This window comes from Struthio camelus, chromosome 7 (assembly GCF_040807025.1).
Source record: "Struthio camelus isolate bStrCam1 chromosome 7, bStrCam1.hap1, whole genome shotgun sequence".
Lineage (NCBI taxonomy): Eukaryota > Metazoa > Chordata > Aves > Struthioniformes > Struthionidae > Struthio > Struthio camelus.
Window position 1 is genome coordinate 9956228 of NC_090948.1, and position 20168 is coordinate 9976395.

Here is a 20168-nt window from a genome sequence, read left to right on the forward strand (position 1 = left end):
TAAGCTGAGATACGTGTGTTAGAGTGCATCCAGCCATCTCCTGTGGGTCGTTATCCATCTACTTTAAGCACAGATTGGTGATCCACCTTCAGCTGAAGCGGTGGTCGAGTTTAAGGAGCTCTGCCTTTCCTACTGAATGGCTATGGTGTGCGGGTCAGTAGGCTGTGAAATCCGGGAGAGACTGAGAAGTTGCTGCAAAGCTTCCTTTCTGTGGGGAATGCTGTGAAACACGGCATTTACTGAGCTCTGTGATCTCTGATCTGGTAGAAGATGCTCTAGGACAGTACTCTTAATTCTTAGCTGTTATATTTATTGAGTCAAACCCTCCTCAAATATAGATTAGCATCACCCCATTAAAATCTGTGCAGTGGTGCTGATTTATGCTGGCTTTGTCCCCCAGTGTTTGGTTACAAAACCCTGGAGAATGGCTGTTTAATGGGAACTGTGATTTCAGGCTTATTTCAAGATAGCATTACTTTAAAAAATAAAATCCAAATGGTCTAATATGAAAGGAAGACTGTGTAGTAATAGATAATCCAAGACTGGATTGGAGAGACAATATGTTGTCTTTAAAACAGTAAGTAAAGCAGTCTTCTCGTCAAACCTGTCACCATCAGTACTTGAACTCTATTTGGGTTTTGAGGGAAGAGTTAAATGATAACTTCCCTAGCAGTTTCTCACTGTGCTTAAATAAGCTTAATATTTTGGCATCTCTTCACTTTCTAATTTAGTGAAAACCTTACTGGAAGCAATGGCGTTATTACCCATGGTCATTTTGCAGTTAGATCTAACTTCTATATGAAGTTATATTTCAGTTAAGGAACACTGAAAGGCTGAAGATTGTCTCTGCTGTTATCTTGGTGAGTTTGGCTGAAAAAGGATTCTGAAGTTGTTTCTGAGCAGGGCCCCAGTCTGGCTTCTACCTGTAACTTCCTGTTAGAGATGATGAATGTTGTTTTAGCTTTTATTTATTTATTTTTTTCCTCTTCTTTGGTTTTGGAATTTCCTGTGGCTTTTCAGTGCCCAGTTGATGATTAACTCTGTCTTTACCCAGGGAGAAATATCCATTAGATGATTAGATTAGCAAGTTACTAGATTTGGATTAATGTAAATACTTCTTGTAAGTGAAGCAGTAAGAGTTGGCACAGTATCTGTGAAGCTTCTCCTGTCAGCCATACAGGAAAGTGGAGAGGAAGAGAGCATGAGGAAACCAGTCCTTAGCATCTAGGGGAAAGCTTAAATGCTTGTGTTTGTAATACAAAACACAAGCTTCGGTGGAAGCAGCAGAACGGATTTCGCCAAAGAAATCTGCTTATGAAGTCGTGCTGGTTGGTCAGCCTTTGCCTCAAAAAGGAGGACAAACATACCCTGCCTTTCCTATAACCTTTTCTCCATAATAAATACAGACCTGGCATAGAACAGAGACACAGCAGATTAAATGCACAGGTGTACATGTGTAGCTTATGATGATGATTCTTCCATAATAAGATTTTTAACACAGCAAGTTTGTTTGTTGTGTTTTTTTTTTTAAATAATCCTCTTATATACCTCAGATACATTCTTTCTCTTGCCCTGTATAATTAATCCGATTTTCGGATGCTCTGTGTGGCTCTGCTTCAGGTTTATGCATTCCCAGGGATGAGTTGTAACTGATTACAATAGTTTTAGATGGCAATCACCTGACCAAGCATACTGTCATAATCTCTTGAAGATAATCACTAAAAATATATCTTCCTTAATCTCCTTTGCTGGATAAGGGAAAAAGAGAAGGATCTGTAAGGACAGTGTGCCATGAGTAGTGAACTGAATACGTGTACTACAGGTTGCTCTCCCTGGCTCCTTGCTAATAGAAATGCCTTCTTTCCCCATATTAAACAGCTTTGGGAAGCTGTGTGGATCAAGTACAAGTAAAGAATTGGTTTTGGAAAAGGTGAAATTCAGAAATTCAGTCAAAAGGATGTCAATTATTGAGGATGGGGACATTGCAGAGGTCTTATATCTCATTCCCAAGAAGAGTGTACTGAAGCAGCTGCCCTACTTGAATCCAGATGATTACTTTTTATGTGAGCAGTTATTTGACAGTCCTGAGGATCTGGGTAAGTGAAGAGTGGCATCAGATCTTGTTTTTTCTCAGTGTGCAGATTGCTTTACAGTTAGCATATTTTTGGTTAGCAGAAAGATGCTTTGTGACAACAGATGTGCTCAGAGAGGAAGGAAAAAGAATGAAAACAGATCAATCTCAACAGTCAAAAGTAGCTGATGGATATAGGTGCATCTCTCTCTATGTGACCATCTTGGAACAAAGAGGGTGTTAATCTGCAAAAATACTCAAACTGGAAGAACACCTTATGAAAGTACATCATCCTGTGATTATATTTGCCAGAGCCTGAGTGTATATTTTATGAAATTATATATTTCTCTTTTGTTTTTTTTAAACCGACTGCCTATTAATTTCATTTGAAGCTGCCGAAATTTTGAATCCGAAGAGATAATTAACAGTCGTTCCCTGTTCATCTTTTCCTTGTCACTTGTGAGTTTTAGATCTCTGTCGTATCTCTCACCCAGATACTTCTTTCCCAGGATAAGCAGTCATAGTTTATTTAGATGCTTTTTGTGCTTCTAAAGTCCATGGCATTGATTGTCCTTTGTTACCTGTATCTTTCCAACTCTACTGTAAGCCTTGAAAATGTGGGGAGTAGAACTACATGCAGTATTCAAGATACAGCATGATGTGGATATGTGTAGAGAGTCATAACAATCCTCTCTATTTCTCTCTGTAGTCCTTAACATTTAATTTGTGTTTTTTATTAATATTGAACTTTGATTTATTCCTTAATAGAACTATTTATTGGTGGAGAGACTTTGTGTGGTATTCACTTGTTTAGCTGATTTGTTATGATCCATTAAGAATTAAAAAAAAAAAAGAAAAGAAAAATTTTCTGAAAATGCCCGTCTATGAAATTGATTATGTGTGTTCATCTGAAGCTTGCATATAAACTTGCATATAGATATTCTCTTTTGTGACTTGCATTATGAACCTCAATTTTGATACCCCACACTGCTTGCGTGCTGGAATTTTGCCTGTCCCTTGGCAGATCAAGCAGACTGCATATAGCTGTCATTCCGCTCAGCTATTAAAAATGTTAAGAACAAGTGGCCGCCGTATATGGCAGGCAAGTATTTTTCAAAGATCTGCTTTCAAGTTCATTACTTTATCAGTGCCAGATAACATTTTTTGTTCTGTGCAAATGATTTTTTTGCTAGTTAGCTCTGTACCCAATTAACTTCATGGTAGAATAGTAATACTGGCCAAAACCCGTATACTGTTTTGGATAGTTACTGCTTCTGAGTAATCGGTTGTGTTAAAATGAAAATTTTAATGAAGCCATTGCTAAAACATGAGACAAATATGTAATATGACTGTGAACCAGAAAAAGCAGGTAGTATTTGCCTCGTCAGCCCCCCAGTGCTGCACATTGGCTTTCTGGAGAAAACTTAGACAATTAGGCGTTTTTATAAATCATAACTCGGAACAGAAAATAAATTGAATGAACAGTGACAGGCTATATTATTGATCCGTGCAGGAACTCAGATTCTTTGTTGGTGTAGCAAACTGGGAGTCACCTTTTTGCACAGGTGCAGTTTTCTTCTGATTCATATGGGGCTTATAATTCAGTTTAGAAACTTGCAACTGTGCAATTCCTCACTCATTTGTTAGCAAGGGCAGAAGTAGTGGATCAGGTTCTGATAACCAGTATGCTGCAATAGATCATGCATCTATTGCATGATCTATTTGCCTTTGGGCCTAATTTTTCTTTCATCCATCAGTATGGGTGCTACCATTTGATGGGATGCCAATATGCTCCTGCTTTCCAGTGGTGTGAACAACACAAGCAGAAGAGTTGTGAGGTGTCTGACCTCTCAGCTTTGCTTAAATTGCAGTGGAATTGGAATAAGAGCCCCAGCTACTTAGAACAGAAATACTGAAATGGTTACTGGAAATGAGCGAGAAAGTGCATTATTTATTGGCCTGGTTATAAAAGGTGCATGTGCCTTTAGGCTACAAAACGCATGAATCCCTGGTTTAGGCCATGGGCCTCCTTGGGGCTTATGGTGCCCCAAGGACTGCAAGATTCAGCAGCTTATACATTCTTCCAGGAGAGAGTTTGTTGTCTGCATTTGATTTTACAAACAAGGATTAGAAATGACCCCGTCCAAGGCATTTGGAGACGCAATAAATATTTCACTTGCTGCTTGCAAGTGGAATGATAATCATCAGGAAAGGCCCATTTTTTAGATATTTGGAAGGTCAGAAATTTTCTCAACAAGTGCAGAGTTGTTTAGTATTCAGGAAGTGAGTCTTTGAGTCTCACAGGTTTAACCCTTGGCATGCAGACTTAGCGCTCTTATTATGAAATTCCATTGTTTCCCTAAGGGGAAGGTTGGAAAATCCCATCTCAGGTTAAATGGTGGCATGGTAATGTCAGTTAAAAGTACTCTAAAAGTTGAAGAAAACTTCAAAAAGAGAGTTCAGTAGAGTTCTGAATCACGGAAGGGGAAAGACAGAAGGGTGGTCCTTGTTTGGCTAGCAAAGACTGATGGAGCAGCCTTCACTCCCATTTCTAGGGGAGGCGGTAAGGGACCGCTTTCCACGAGGCAAACTGCCCGTCAGATAGTTTGCTGCAACCAAATCTGTGTTAGCTGAAAAAGCATGGTTTGCCATGTGGCTTTAAGCCTCTCAAGGTCAGGCTCTGGTACAGGGGAGGAAAAGGAGGGTATGGAAAAAAGCTTGATATTCAGGAGTAGCCAAAGTTGAAAGTTGGTTGCAAAAGAGCCATGGAATTTCAGAGAAAATAGGCTTGGAGCTGTGTAATGTTGCTTCTTCCGTGTGGTGCTATCATCTATTGCTCGTACATGTTTCCCTGTGTACCCCTTCTCTGTTCCTGCAAACTGAATGCTGCTCAGATGGAACAGGGATGTATACCTGACGGAAAGAAGATATATATACACTGTATTATCTAAGCGACCTGCTGTATGAGTTTAGTAATGTTTTATGTAACAGTCTTAATTTAAAGCAGGGCTTGTGAGAATGGCTGCTTGTGTTGGATCAGTTGGATGTAAAGAAGACGGAAGACATCTGTTAGAGGATCAGAGGGGCATGGCGGGAATAGAGAGAGCATGAAAACACCTCTGTGGGGAGCCAGGGAGCAGACTGTACTGGTGCAGGGAAACATGCGAAGTCTTGGGACACTGATGAATGGGGGTCCGGGGAAAAGAGGATCTGTTTTCTCTGTATACGTGGGTGCAGGGAGGAGGGTTTGGGAGATGAGTTACATGGGTTCCATGGGGGAACGTGAAGAGGTAAGGTGGTATTCTTGAGAGGAATTGATGTTACAGATTTGGAACTGAAGTTCCAGCTATAGAGTACTGGTTACTGTATAAACATTTCCCCTCTGTTTTATGTCTAAAATCCCACACATCCTCTTGCTTCCTCATTAGTAGGATTTTCTTGCTGTGCAAGAAAGCTAGAGGGCATGATACCCTTACCATCAGTCCCCAGCCAGAGAGAGGAAGATGCATTGTTATGTGCCTCATTGCCATCCAGGGAGAGGAAAACGCATTGTTATGTGCCTTGTTGCCGTTTTCCATGCTTAGTACCAAGAAGTGCCCAGGACCTCGCTGAAGTCTGCAGCTTCTTTAGCAGCCGCGCCTGTTGTTACCTGGACAGAGAGAAGGAAGGCACAGTGGAAAAATGAATTTATATTTTAATTTTTGGTCTTACCTCCTAAAGGTGTTCCTAGTAGAAACACCTGGAGTAGGTTTTCCCCACAGAGGGTGTACTTGATGTGACCTACAAGCATAGAATTTTGATGGTGCCATATTAGCGTTTCAAGTCCACTAAGCAATCTTGAGTGTGGCAAGTGGTGATATAGGACAGAGAAAAATCCAAATTTGTCTGATATTTTAGTAGGTGGTACTCTTCCGTTAGATGCTGAGAGGTGCTGTACAGACTGCTTGTATACTTCAGACAAGGTGGTTCCGCTTTTTGATAGCTCTTCAAATGAATTCCATCAAATGGGTGATCTCTCCTGGCCACAGGCTTATAATATTTTTAATGCTACTTAGATGAAGAAATAGGGAGCACGCTCATAAAATATGGTAACCTAGGTTTAGAAGTGTTGTGTCATTCTTCTGCAGGACAAGATCTGAAATCAGAATGATCCTGAGCAGTCAGCTAGGTGTTTTGAGTTCAATATAGACTAACTTGCTTAGTACGTCAGTGGTTTAGCGTTGATCTGCTCTAAAGTAGCACGATTTAGAGCAACTGGATCAACTGAGCCCCGCTCTGTGGGGCTTTCTACTCCCTCTCTGTTTAAATTCATCGTCAGCTGTTTTATCCAGTAATCAAAAACACAGCTGCAGTTCCTACTGTTACTAGATGGCTGATGAGAAAGATTAGGTAAGTCAGATTTGAGTACAAGGAAATAATGAAAGGAAATTGTTCATACAGTACCTGAGTATTAACATAGGTGTACGTAGGTAATAGCAACGGTGAGAAGATAACTAAGGGGAATTTAAGCAAAGAGCTCATTTGCTCTGTAACTCCATAATACCGGCAGTTCTGACTGGAAAGAGCATACTGTGGCGACACATCCCCCACTGTTGTTTACAGGGAGTCCTGCTTTTGTTCTGTATCTGATTACAACTTCCTCTCCTGTGTCCGTCATTTGCAGTTGTATAATCTTGGTATTTTTATCAAACAACAGAGGGAGAAATGCAGTCTCCTTCCTGAGCAGGGTTGAAGTAGGAGGGCAGGTTTAGCTTACTCTCCAATGCTTCAAGTAGAAAGAGAGCTGCCCCTCTTCTGCTGATTTGTGAGTGTTTAGAGCCACTACAGCTCTCCTTCCTTGTAGGCAGGAAAGGTGAAGGCAAGCTAGAGAGATAAATCTGAAAATGGAAGCTGGTTTCAAGCTGAGGAAGTTCCAGCCTTTCTGCCAGTAGGTAAAGTACTAGCGGTACCGGGATGGGGAAAAGAGAAGCAGAAAATACTCATTCTTCTCTGGAGAAAGCTATATCTTGGGCCTACTCTCCTTTTCCAGAAAATGGAACAGTGGGGCAGGCTTCAGAGCAGAGAGAAGGGAATAGGAAATGGCTGTCCTCACTCGCTCTGATTTTCACTTGGGGCAGGGAGGACGTAGAAGAGGAGACAAACAGGGTACATACAACGGCCGTTCCCTTTGCTTCTTCCACTCCGTCAGGTTCCTCTTGTACTGACTGAGGAGAGGAAGAATGCTAATTCCTGGTGGCTCCTTCTCGTCCTTTGTGCAAAAGAGTTGGGCACATCACTGAGGAGACTTGTATACAGGGACCTTAAAAGTTTCTTTTAGTTTAGGAAGATGACAGATATTTTACAGACCTCTGTGGGTTTTTTTGTTAAAGTGGCAGAGAGCTAATAGAAGGAGAGGGAAGAAAGGAACAGCAGGAATGTTCATCACCCATTTCCCTGAATGGCAGGTGTGGGGACAAACTTTTGGGAGGCTATCAGGGCATATTTCTTCTCTGCCCGAGTTTTTTTATTTCTTATACCTGTGGCCTCCATATGATATTACGTCCTGTCATGGTGGGATTGGTAATGACTGTTGTCAAAACTGCTAAATTCTTTTCATTTTGTCTTATATAATCATAATTCTTGAACTCTTCTGCATTTAGGTGCCCAAACTTATATATCATGTTGGCTTCTTGGGCTGGTCAACTTGTGTTTAATAGAGCCAATTTAATTCCAGATTTTGGAAGATGTAGTAACAGGATAGCTTAATATTACGCTATGTAGCCAAGTTGCATCTACTCGGAAAGCTCTTTTCTTTGAGAGCCTCTGTGGTTCTTCTGCTAGGACATGGAACGTGGAAATAACTGTTGAGAGTGAGATAGACTTGCAGGACAGATTAGGTGCCTTTTTTAGAGAGTCCTATTTATAGTTTAATGTGGAATCAGGGGAGGAGGAAGCTATCATTTGGCACAGTGAAAATTGATTAGTCCAGTTTAAATATAAGGACAGAATATAGCTGTTGTCTGCGTGATTGATTACCTCATCTTCACGGACGGCAGACTTGCATAGTTATATATTGAGACATACACTAAAGGTTAATGCTGCAGTGAAGTACACAATCCCATCTCTTGAGCTTGCAAAAGAAAGAAATTGCTTCTATCCTCTGCAAATTAACCGGTTGGCAGGAAGCTGCTTCGATCTGTTATTTCTTGGACCTCTAATGGAGAAGCTCTTCAGACTAGAGGGTCTTTACAGCACTCCCGCTGATTTCACTGAGCCAAAACGTCCCACAACAGGCTATAGGAGCTATTCTGTAGAGTTAATCCAATTCTGAAGTGGATTATCAATAACAAATCTCTTTAACCTTAGGCATGTACAGGAAAGCATGACACTTGGATATAGGCTCTCCTGTCAGGGATTCCTGCCTTCATGCAAGTTATTTGCAGTAGTCAGCAGTAATTATCAGATGGTTGTTGACGATATATTCATATTCTTATTTACGGCAGTACTGGCTGTGATTGTGATTTGGCTAGACTACTAATTCAGATTTTAGCAGGTGGATACTGATGATTTTATATAGTAGTTTTGAATCAAAAAAAAGAGTGTAAACCACTGTCACTGCAGCAAATTATTATACTATATGTCAGTTCATTGGGTGAAACGTAATATCAAATATGTGTGTATAGTATGAAAGGTCATGCAGGTATTAATAAAGCATGGTCTCCTTTGTAAGGATCAACAGCAGCATGAGCAGTCTGGAAGCTAGTTGTTATATCAGTAATAGAACAGTGTTCTGAGTTAAACATTTGTATATGTCTACAGTGAGGACAGTACCTGGCAGTGAATTTTGTGTATTTTGGGGGCCACTGTGAAGAAGTATCGTGTAACCATCTTTTCTCATCTTTTTGTAAAGGAAAAGATGATCTGGAGGGTTCCGCTACTTTTTATATAAGGCTGTGTGTTACAGCCTTCTAAATGTTCAGAGCAAAGCTAGGTTCCTGGTTTCCTTATTTTGCCTCTCAATAAATTAGGCATTATCATTTTACTATTTTATTTGTATTTTTGCAGACTACTGTTGCTGTTCTTGAGAATAGTAGCCTATTAACAAAATCTTGCTTGCAATTACCTTCAGAACGTCAAATTTGTTTAAAAAAATCCAGACCTTTCAAAATCTAGGAAGTGTTATTATTTCTGAGGAATTTGATTTTCTAGAGTATTAAATAGTTCTGTTCATAAAAACAGTAAGCCTCCAAATCTTGATGGATCAGAATGAAATAGAGTATGTGTTTTGCTGACTCAGATGATATATTTGGCAAATTTTAATTTCGTGTACTTTAAAAGAATGTTGCCACTTGATTGTAAATACTGACATTACAAAATGCTTGAATTCAAGATAGCATGACATAGGCTACAAAGAGAAGCACAGCACATTGGAAAAGTTATAGATAGGACCCGGCCCATCAGTCGTAGTTTGCCTGAGGATCAGTAAGGATAATGTGATCATCACAGGATGTAGGGTTGTAGGCCCGCAATATGTACCAAGGAGGAACCATGCTCCTCTAGACTGTTTAAAACTTGTGATAGGGCAATACAGAGGATTTCAAGTGGTGAGGTCAGACTGTGGGGTCTTCATAGCTCTTTAGCGTTCTGGTTCCACATAGGGAAGCATGATGAGGAGATGAGACTAGAGGGAGCTTGGCTGCCTAAGGCCACTGGATAAGCTGCAGTGTGCAGTCATCATAGAGGAGAAACCGTGTTGAGGATATGGAAAGGTTCTAGAACGGAATAACTGCCATAGAGGGTCTTCCCCTGTGGCTTACCTACAGGTTTGGAAGACTAATACATTTACTGAGGGGCACTGTAAGAACCTGCAGAGGCAATAGCAACACATTCAAGAGTGATCTTACTAAACAGCTTATGTCTTTCTTCAGGATTGAACACCTACCTAGCTATTCAGATCCAGTGAGGGGGACAGTTTTGTGTCAGGTATGGGCTGAATTCTGCTCTGCAGTCTGTCTGGGTGAATCTGAAAAACTCCACTGAAGTCAGTTGTCTTCCTTCTTTTCTACTAGAGTCAATAAGGAGCACTGCTGCTTGTGCTGGTTTCAAAGGATGGAAAAGATGTCACTTGTCCAAGTGACTGTGAACACATCAGAGGATTAGATATGTTCAAGAGGAACAGAAGCCAGGAAATACTTACCGGTATAGCTTGTTTCCTTCTCAGAGCACTGGGACCACTGCATGGTGATGGGACTGTGGCAAGAGATCCCTTGTTGGCATTAATGTTTTTCCTCCAAGCAGGCGCAGTTAAGACAGGATCATAACTAAAACGGGTCACCTTCTCTTTCAGAGCATGAGAGAAGTGGGGGGTTGTTCTTTGAGAAGGAAGCATTTTGCCAGACACCGGAGTCGAGACTTAATAGAAGTGCTGGCTCTTAATTGGCTTAGGTTGTACAATGGTTAAGCCTGTGGCAGGCTTTGTTGCCAAAACTGTTTGCGCCACGGTTTTTGCAGAAGCAGAATAACATTAAATAGAGGATATTTTCCTGGATGTCACTTACTAAAACAACTTCCACCCTTTCCCTTTGTTTTCCGTTTGTGTTTTATAATAGACAGTTTCCTTCATTGGTCAATTAACAAGAGATCTCAGTCAGTTTTGAAGAAATTGTGTAAAAATTTTGCACTGATTCATATAAACTGTAGCCTCATCTGTGAAGAATGAGAGCAAGATAAAACTATGAAAGCCAGCTTTTAAAATGAAAATGACAAACCTTAGATCATTGCTAAACTGCTTAATATCTTACATGTACTTTTTCTACATTATCACCAGAAAAGAAAAAGCAAAACAAACTGGCTAAACTCTTTCCCTTTGTGGAGTGATCTCAGTACGATTCTCATGTCTTTTGCTGAATGCACAGAGTATTTTTCACCATAAAGTAGCAGGTTTTGGTTACTATTCCCATAGGCCTGTTGCTTAGCTATTGTGTACTCATTGTGACTCACCCAGATTGTGTTCAAGGAAAACTCTCTATTAGATTAGAGTTGTACAGTGCCAAAGGTTATTTAAAGGAAAAGGTTATTTTACTTTCCTTTAAAATATACAACTTTAACAATAAGTCCCCAGGGTTTATTTCCAGAATTGCTAATCATTCCTCTTTCATCTCCTGTTGATAGGCTATTTGAATAGATTCTGAATTGTACAGCAGGGTGAACTGTAGTCTTCAGGCTTAAAACAATGAGATTAAAACCACAAATCATTCTGGTGAAAGAAGACTTTATTTATAAATATAAATATATAAAAATATATGAAAATAAAAATCAGCATCTGATGTTCATGTTCTTTTACTTAGGAGTAAATTATAGTTGCTTCCTAAAATCAGCAGTATAATGTACTACAGTCTGTATTTTTTAATCTATTTTTATGTGCATGCAACAGCCTAACATCGCAGCTTTCCCTGGCTGAGTGATGTAAGGGAAGGCTTCCATTCAGCCATGGGTGAGATGAGATACAGCAGTGCTAATCTCTAGCACATGTGAAAAATGGAGGTAATGAACTCAGAGAACAGAAAGTCCAGATACCAGCAGTCAGCTTCTGTTTCAGCAGCTGCTGAAGCAAAAAATGAATGCTAATAATTGATGCAAGCCTTCTGAGGGTGTCTGAAGATCACAAACAAGGGTAAACAGTATCCATGCATGTAGAGCATAGACTGTATATAGCACATCAGAGCAAATATTTATGAATGAAGGTCAGATGTGCCCTTCCAAGACCCTGTCATCTAACTGTTTACAAAATACCGTGTGGTTAAGAACACAGCTAGGTTGAATTACAACCTGACTTTCTCTCTGATGTGTCAGAACTGTGACATAATGTATGATGCCCCAGCGTTGGTGGGGTTTAGCTGAGTTCCACCAGTTGAGACTCAAATGCTATTATTAGTAGCAAAGTGAGTCATAGGAACAAGAATGTCAGGCTGCCTGGGCTGTGCTTCTCTTACACATTAGACTGCTAACAATAGAAAGCCAGCCTAGATTTGTTAGGGAGTAACTATTTTTTCCCATGCATGTGCCTGAAAAAAAATATATAAAAACATACCTCTATACCTCTGTACATAAATATCCCCTTTTTTTTTTGCTTAAGAAAGTCACTGAGTAAGAAATATCCTCTTATTGGTGAGATAGACTGGTTTATTTAATTTCTTTTTGTTAATCTGGGTGATATATACTTGGAATTTATTTACACTTGGAATTTGTTTACTGCAAATATTTTTAACACTGGATGGGTACTCTGATTTTCCAGCATGTATCAGCCATCTGCTGGTCTGAGTGATGCCTATGGCGTGCCTCTTTACATTAATTTCTCTCTCCGCCACCTATAGTAGCTTTGAGAAGGAATTCCCTTACGGTGGTGTGAGTTCTAATTCAAATCCAACTCTCAAAAGCCAGAAAATCATCTAACTCTGGGCTGAACCTATCTTTTGCTCTAGGGATAGGGACTGTGCTGCTGTGTAAATTTTAATCTGCCCTTGATCTTGCCAGGAATGCCTTTGTTTTGAACCTAGTTCTCTTCTACAGGTGATTGCTCTGTTCTTGGCAAGTTGATTCATTTTCTTTTCTCATTTTCTCCACCTCTAGAACATAGATACTAAAATTAACTGCCCAAGAAAAGATGTGATGGGGTTAGTTAGTACCTGTAAAGTCACTGGTAGCTAGCTACAATGAGAAAGAAAATCATTTATAGAAGAAATAAGTGGCATATAAATACAGTAGTGTGAACCCCAAATGCTTAAAACTATGACAGAGACTCCCCAAAATCTTAATACTGGCAGTATATTAGTATTTTAACAATAATATATATTAAGTGATTTGCAATAAGCATGCAGAGTTTTGAATAACCACATTTCCGAACTTTTCTCCATATCTGAACAATAGTTTCCTTAGAAAAGCTTTGATTCTCAAGTGACTCTAAGATCTGTATCTTTTAATAGAAAACTTAAATATTCTAAATCCTGCTGTAACACGAGACTCGGCCACATTGTAAAGTTTTTTGATTTTGTTTTTTAATCATCAGCTTACTGACTAGTCCTTTCTCCGGTAGTGTTTAGTGCTTGGAAGACGAAAAACTGGAAGAAGGTCGATTTGATGTTGAGATTCAGCAGTGAGTGGTGCTTTGTGTTGTCAGAGACGTGCTGGAGGGTGCAATTCACATGTAGTGCTGCTGTTTCAAGCAGCTACTCTCTTCTCAGTTCCTTGAGTACTTGTGGCTATCGTCTCAAAAGGAATAATGTAAGAGGAGTTGGAGTTTGCTTGTTTGGTCTCTCAGAGTACAGTGATTGCTTTGACCCACATCAAGAATTTCATTTGTTGTACTCCCTGATTATGCTTCTAGACCTGTTTGATCACTGAGCAGTGACAGTTCTGATTTTTATTATTTTTGTTGTTATTTCAAGGTAGTGAATGCAGTCAGTATTCCCAGTCTGCACAGATTACGTAGGTTATTCTATTCTGTACCATGGTCAGAAGATATTGAGAGACTATTTTGTAGCGTGTTTTATAGTCTAGCTAATGACATTTGATAACAGTTTTAAAATAAAACTGGGAGTGGATAACCAATGCTCGCTAGAGAAAATCCACTGGGCTGCAGCTTGCCTCAACCTTTGCCTGTGTTTGTAGCATTTTTTCTCTTTTCCTCCTGGCTCAGTTTGAGTAAATAAAATCATAAGAAACTGATTAATGCCACTTTACCTCTGCGTGTGTGTGAGAGAGACGGAGAGTTTGAACAGGTCTCCTGCGTTCCCTCTTATCTTCTCCCTTGCAGTCTTTTGTCAGCCACTCTGGAGCAAATTACATGGGCAGCGCAGTTCTGCGAGGGCAGAGGAATGCAAGGTGGTGTCAGTGGCTGGAAATTAGGGACGGTGGAATTCTGCATTTGTTACACAGCAGCAGCTGTAGCTTGTTGTTTCAGCACAAGGGGCAGAGTCCACAAGCAGGGTATGAGCTGCCATTAGCAATAGGAAAAGATCACAGTGGGAGAAGATAAGAGGCACAAGGCAAAAAGAGACAGTGACGAGCAATTGGACCGTATCAGATCCTGTGGGAAATCTAACTGAGGAAGATAATTCCCTGGAATAAGCTGCCTGCCTCTTTCCCCCTGTCCACTTTCATCTCAGCCGAACATTTCTGGAAAAGAGATTGTGTTTAAATTACTTCAGCTAATCCTTGCTGCTTCCACTACAAGAAGAATTTGCCATGGTGAAAGAAAAAGGTAATTATGTTTATTGATGGACTGGAGCTGAAATGATCTAATATGCCAGCCATAATCACCCGAGATTTAAACCTTCAAACTTAAAATTAAGCCTATTTTGACTGACAGTTGCTTTTTTCTCTCTGTAAATATGATGGGCCGAGAACTGCAGAGGAGTGTACTGAGTATCTTAGTACCTGCTCCAGTAAGGATAGAATCTGGGACGAACCACTTTGAAAGTATTTGCACAGCTGAGTTCCTTCTGTGTGCCTCTGTATTTTTTTTCTCATGTCATTCATCTCAAGTTTGCCAATAACTGTGTTTTATTTGTATTTCATATGATTCCAAAAGCTTTGACCACCAAAGCAGTTAGCTTAGAATTTTTAATATAAACATTGGTATATTTAGCAATTCTGGATTTGAGAGGGACATGTCTTACTGTTCTACCTTTTTATGAAGAAATGGGCTCTATGGGATATTGTGTAATGTTTGCATTTTGTAGCAGTAAATTGCATATCTGTTACAGTTATTGTAAATAATATTTTAAGTCTCCTGCCCAAGCATTATCTGGTGCAAGAATTCACTACTGCAAGGAAAGACGCCACAACTAGTTCTGGTCTGTATCTTTTATTGCATTATGAAGATGTGAAATAATTCTTAATTCTATTGAGTAGTGGTTTGGATTTAGTTTTGGAGCATTACATCATCATAGATGCATTCAGAGTTAGTCTCGGCTTTCTGAAGGGGAGAATCTGTGTTCTTTACTTTTCTGCAGGCTCTGTAAAAGTTAACGTGGAGTAAATTAAAACTAAGGAAGAAATAGAAACAGAAAGTGGTCGTATTGAGATAGAGTAGGTAGCTTTTTTCACCTCTGAACACCCACATTAAGATTTGGTTCGTACTATAGAAGAAATAAATTGAGTGAATTTAACCTCATTGGGTTCAGATTGCAGTGAGCATGGCAGAAGCCTTACTAGTCTGCCGTAGTCTCTCAGACATGCAGAGAGAGTCTTAGTCATAACCATCATACAGTCTACTGATAACTTTTGTTGATGAAAACCACTTGTCCAGCCTAGGTTCTGCTAGCTGCTTACCAGGATTGAGGTCCATTACTTCAGATTTGCAGGATCTTTTTTATAGATGTGATAGATGTAGATTTTATAGATGAGAGCTGTTGGCCTGCTATCAGTTGCTCGTAACCATACCAGCGATGGCTGAAGAAGCAGTTTCACCCCTGTTCCTTGAAAGTGTACATCTCAAAATCATTTGTATCAGCTCTGTCCCTCATCTTGCCCGAAGAAGTGTATTATCGTTTCAGCTTGTCATAATTGTTTGCTTGATTTTTAAGTTAAATCTTAACATTAGACTGCTCATTTTCTGGAAACGTACATTAAATTTATGCAGCATTTAACAGCGCATTCAGTTTTGCGTACGTCAGATATATTTCCTCTCCCCATGCAGCTGATGTTCAGTTGGCTGTCTCCTCATGTGTTACACAGGGTGCACGTAGGAGTACTCTGTAACTACAGTTTTGGCATCTTGCAGCCTGAAAGGTGCCATATATCTTTAAACAATTTTAAGTAAGCCTTCATTTTTATAGAAAATGGGAGGGAGGAAGCATGCTAGAATAGTGGGAAAAGTTGACAATAAATGAATGGTTGAAAATATGCAGAAGACTGGAGTTCAAATCACTTCCTTTCCTTCTCCCTGCCGAATTTAATGCATTATTTACAATAGCTATTAAAACTGATGTTAGGCACACAATTTACCTTCAGTTCAGAGACTGTAGACTTAAAGAGCTAAATGCTGTCTATAGTTTTGTGATTCAGTTACTGATTTTTTTTATATCTCAGGCAAAGTGAGAAAGGATAATGCTTTATTAGTACCTTGTGTTAATACTTGTTTAGTATCTTGCCTTACTCTTTTGAAATAATTTCTCGAACAAAGTTTTTTTGTGTTTTGGGTTTTTTTTTAGCTTGTGGTGGTGTTGTTGTTGTTGTTGTTGTTTTTTGCTTTAGCCAGAAGGCCAGGAGTTGCTGCTGATTTGGAGCTGTTATAAATGCCATTCTCTGAAGTGACACAGTTGCAAAATGCCAAGCCAGTGTACTACAGCGGGTAACTTCCCTTCCAAGCACTGCCTGGATTGCCCCTTTTTAACATGCTGAAGGTACTTCCAGTCCAATATCAGTTCATAAGTATGTTAACTAGGCACTGGAGAGGCTGGTTGCAACTAGAAAAAGGCAATCCCAATTCACTGAAGTGCAAAATGGTTAGTAACAGTTTTTAGCAAATTAGCACGCTTCATTATACTCATACTGTAGAACGATTGCAGTGTCTGCCTGGTGAGTTCACATACAAACAAAAAAAATCCTGAGGCTAGGGTGTTTTCTGCTGACACCAAATAGTGCTTCCTAAATTGTTTGACTGATGCCACATTTTCATCTCTCTAATTGTGTGCATATCTAATTCCAGTTATGAGCCCTTATTATCTAGTTACTCAGCTAAATTATTGTCACTGTGTTGCATTCAAGAACAGCGTGCCCTCTATATCCCGTAACAAAAAAAAAGTTTGCATATGCATTATCTGTTTTCTGCAATTTAAAACTCATATTGTAGCATCTGCGTTCTTAGTGTATCTGTGTTAAAAATAAACATTGTCTGACGACACAGATTGTTATTAGCTTCGTTTTGACCTCCATTAGTTTATAGCAGCTGAAGATTTAGTCCTGATTCTTGATTTCTTGGCCAATTGATTCGAAGAGCCTGCTAGTCTATCAAAGCATATTCGAAATCAGCCCTATATGTGATAAATCTTGGGTTGGATCATATATGGGTAAACTTACAGAAGTGGACTGATACCAATTCTTGCCAGACTCCTCTGTGCTTGGAAGGATAAGAGGCGGAAAAAGGAAGGTTTCAGAAGGACTTTTTGGGTTAAGGAAGTGGGCGCAGAGGCTTTATGATTTCTCTTCTGTTCTTCAGTTACTGCTTCTCTTCATCGGTAGATGCCTGCACCTACTGGGTACCAAGTTGCAGTAAGCTAGGTTGTATTTGTGCGTTCTCACAAATGGCAGTAAGGGTACTCAGTTGGTGGTGACTTGCCCAGTAGGCAACACAGAAAACGTTACATTTATTTCACTCAAATGTTGACAACATTTCCTGTATAATTTGGCTTCTGGTCTCGTTAAGTCTTGCAGAGAGAGATTTAGTCCTCTGTTGCTTCTTTCATGCCTATTAACAAGATACCAATATCCCTTAAACTTAAGACCAAGAAAACTTTATGCTTGCAGTAGCTCCAGTCTTGTCTTCTCTTCCATTCACATATCCCAAGAATCAGTAGGCTTCAGACCTTTTTCCTCTTGAAATAAGTTGGATTGCTTTAGATGGGATTAGCCTTGAAGACCATACAAGGTGTTAGCTGACTGTAAATTTAAAGGTGTTATGTATCTGGAACACCATATCCCTAGTGCTTTGTGTACTTCCAGTCCTAAGGTTTATTTCCAGTGTGAATCAAGAAAATTTTGAACAATGGGATGTGGGTTCTGACACTGTCTGGATGTCATGGATGTTGATGAAATATAATCTAAACTCGGGACTTCAGAACTTTTATGCCCGGGTGACCTGGGAAGGTCTCCAAGCTTGTTGCTTTTGGAGCACGTGGTGAGATTGCGCAATCCCACTTTGTCAGGGAGAGGATTAGGGAGTTTTCTTTTTTTTGCTTTGGTTTATTTTGATTTAAATTTATTTCTGCATGACAGTTTGATTTTTGGGGCTGAGCATTTTGGATATTGTTTTGGTTAAGTCAAATGTGCTGCCTTGTAGAAGCCGTGAAAAAGGCATTTTCTAAATACTGGTAGATGTTAAAAGATACTCTGGTAGTTGAGCACTAAACTAGAGAGCAGTTATAGCTGTGTTAGACTGTTAAAGTGACCTTGGGAAAGTAATCTGATCTCTCCTTGTATTAGTTAGTATGTAAAATGAGGATAAGAACATTCCTCTTGTCTGCCTTGATTATTTGAATTAGCAGTCTTTGAAGCAGAGAGTTTCTTTTACTTTGTGTCACAGCTACCACAAAGAAATCTTAGTCTTGGCTTTTGACTACTACCACTTGACCAAAAAAAAATCCTAGAGTATGTGAGATATCTTGTAAACATCTTATTACTTTACTAAGACAAAACACCTGTAAAAGAATTAATTTGTGTTGGCAAATATGTGGTGTTACTTGTTCTCTACTTGCTCTTTATAAATTTATTTTTGGTGTTGTGTTTCAAATTGCAGCTCTGATGTGCAGCACTGACACTGAGAGAAACCAAAATAACCAAGAAGAAGCCAGCTCAGGCACTGCATGTTTGCTGAAGATTGTGTTTTTTCTAAATAGCACTTAATTCCCATAGGGATTTGAATATTCCAGTCCCAGGAGCTGGGCAAGCACACTGTGCAGTCCCACCGTGCCTCATGGCTTCCCATGTTTCCTGGTAGTGAAGTCCCATATGTTCCTTGAATCCCAGCTGTAGGTAAAAGGCAGTACTCTTGAGAGATGATGGCAATTATTTTATATTGAGAAACATGGAGAACTTTTGCCATTTATCTCATTGGATGGGAGGGCTTAATGGTTTTAGTCATTAAATTTGGGACCCGCAGAATTCATGGGTTCAGACTGTGGTAGGAGCCTTTAAGTAGACCCTCCTTCCAAAACAGATAAAGTGAAAATAGTGCAAATTGCATTGTTGAATTTCTTGTGTGAGAATTGAGAAGACAAGGGTTTTAAAGGTACTGGCACTTGCTGTAATAGAGCAAGTGCAATAGAGTGAAACTGTGCATGTTTAAAATATGTTAAGCTGGCAAAGAAATATTCTTCTGAGGGGCGCTAGGAAGTGCGGTAGAAAAATACTTACTGTTTCGGGTAATATTTTGGCCTGCCACTTTAGGAGAGCAAGGGTCCTTTTTGTGGATAATTAATGCACAGGTGGGGAAAAGACTGAGTTCCATTAAGCCATATGTGTTGTGTCTTTTGGGCAGGAGAACCTGTAGAACAGGATTTGTTTATGTCCAGGGTCCCTAGTTATGTCCATAGCTAATTCAAAAAGGATTACTTAAAATCAAGTTGGTTCTCCACCTAGAGAACAGTCAGTGTCCCCTGAAGAATGATTAATCCTTGCCTTGGGTGAGCCTGGATAGCTTTCAGTCTCACTAGGAACCTGGCCTGAGGAGAACACTTAAGCATTGTCTTAAGCCTATTTTGTTCAGCAGAGTATGTCATTAAGTCCAATTGAATCACTGGGATTTAAATTCAAGTAAGTGCTTCAGTTTTGTCTCAAAGTCAGACTCTAGTTTTGGAGACTGTATGATGTTTTTTAGCAAAGTCGTGTAGTGTTAATGTCCGTCATTTTGTGTTGTATGTTAGCTGCACTGTTGTAGAAGAGTCAACAATGAGAGAAATAATACTGACTTTTGAATGGGTTTGTTATAAAATGCTATAAACCCAGAAATGATAGATTCCTTGTATATCTCAATGGTGTATGCTATTTGTCATTATATTCCATTATTTATAGACAGGGAAGCAAAAATAGGAAATCTGAAGAATCTCCTCAAAGCTGCAAAACGAGGAGTAAGTGCTAGAATAAGGATCCAGTTAAGTAATGCTAACTGTTTAAAAGTGAAATTTTGGTGCATTTATAAGAACCTAGTTGACATTCTGTGAAAGGTGTCAACAGGCTAGCTCCCTACAGTATTACTCCTCGTGCTGTTAGCACCAGTTCAGTATCAAGGATGTTAGCGTAATCCACAGGGCAGTACTGTGGATTTATGTATTGGCCTAGGGTCTCATACAGAAGCAGCATTGTAAAATGATTCCACATTAAAGAAGTGATCCAAATATAA

The 20168-nt window shown here is 39.6% G+C and overlaps 1 protein-coding gene across 13 annotated transcripts in view; it reads left to right on the forward strand.

The window, feature by feature from the left end:
• ABLIM1 (actin binding LIM protein 1) overlaps positions 1-20168 on the forward strand; it is a 234607-nt gene that overhangs the window by 77902 nt on the left and 136537 nt on the right. For 2 of the 13 annotated variants that reach the window (XM_068951644.1, XM_068951645.1), the window contains exon 1: positions 14030-14309. The exons of 9 other annotated variants lie outside the window; for them this stretch is intronic. In XM_068951644.1, coding sequence (XP_068807745.1) covers positions 14294-14309 — 16 coding nt within the window. In that variant the 5' untranslated portion in view covers positions 14030-14293. Of the gene's footprint in view, positions 1-14023; positions 14310-20168 lie in introns of those variants that run through there. 2 more of the 13 variants (XM_068951648.1, XM_068951643.1) reach the window with 2 other exon arrangements.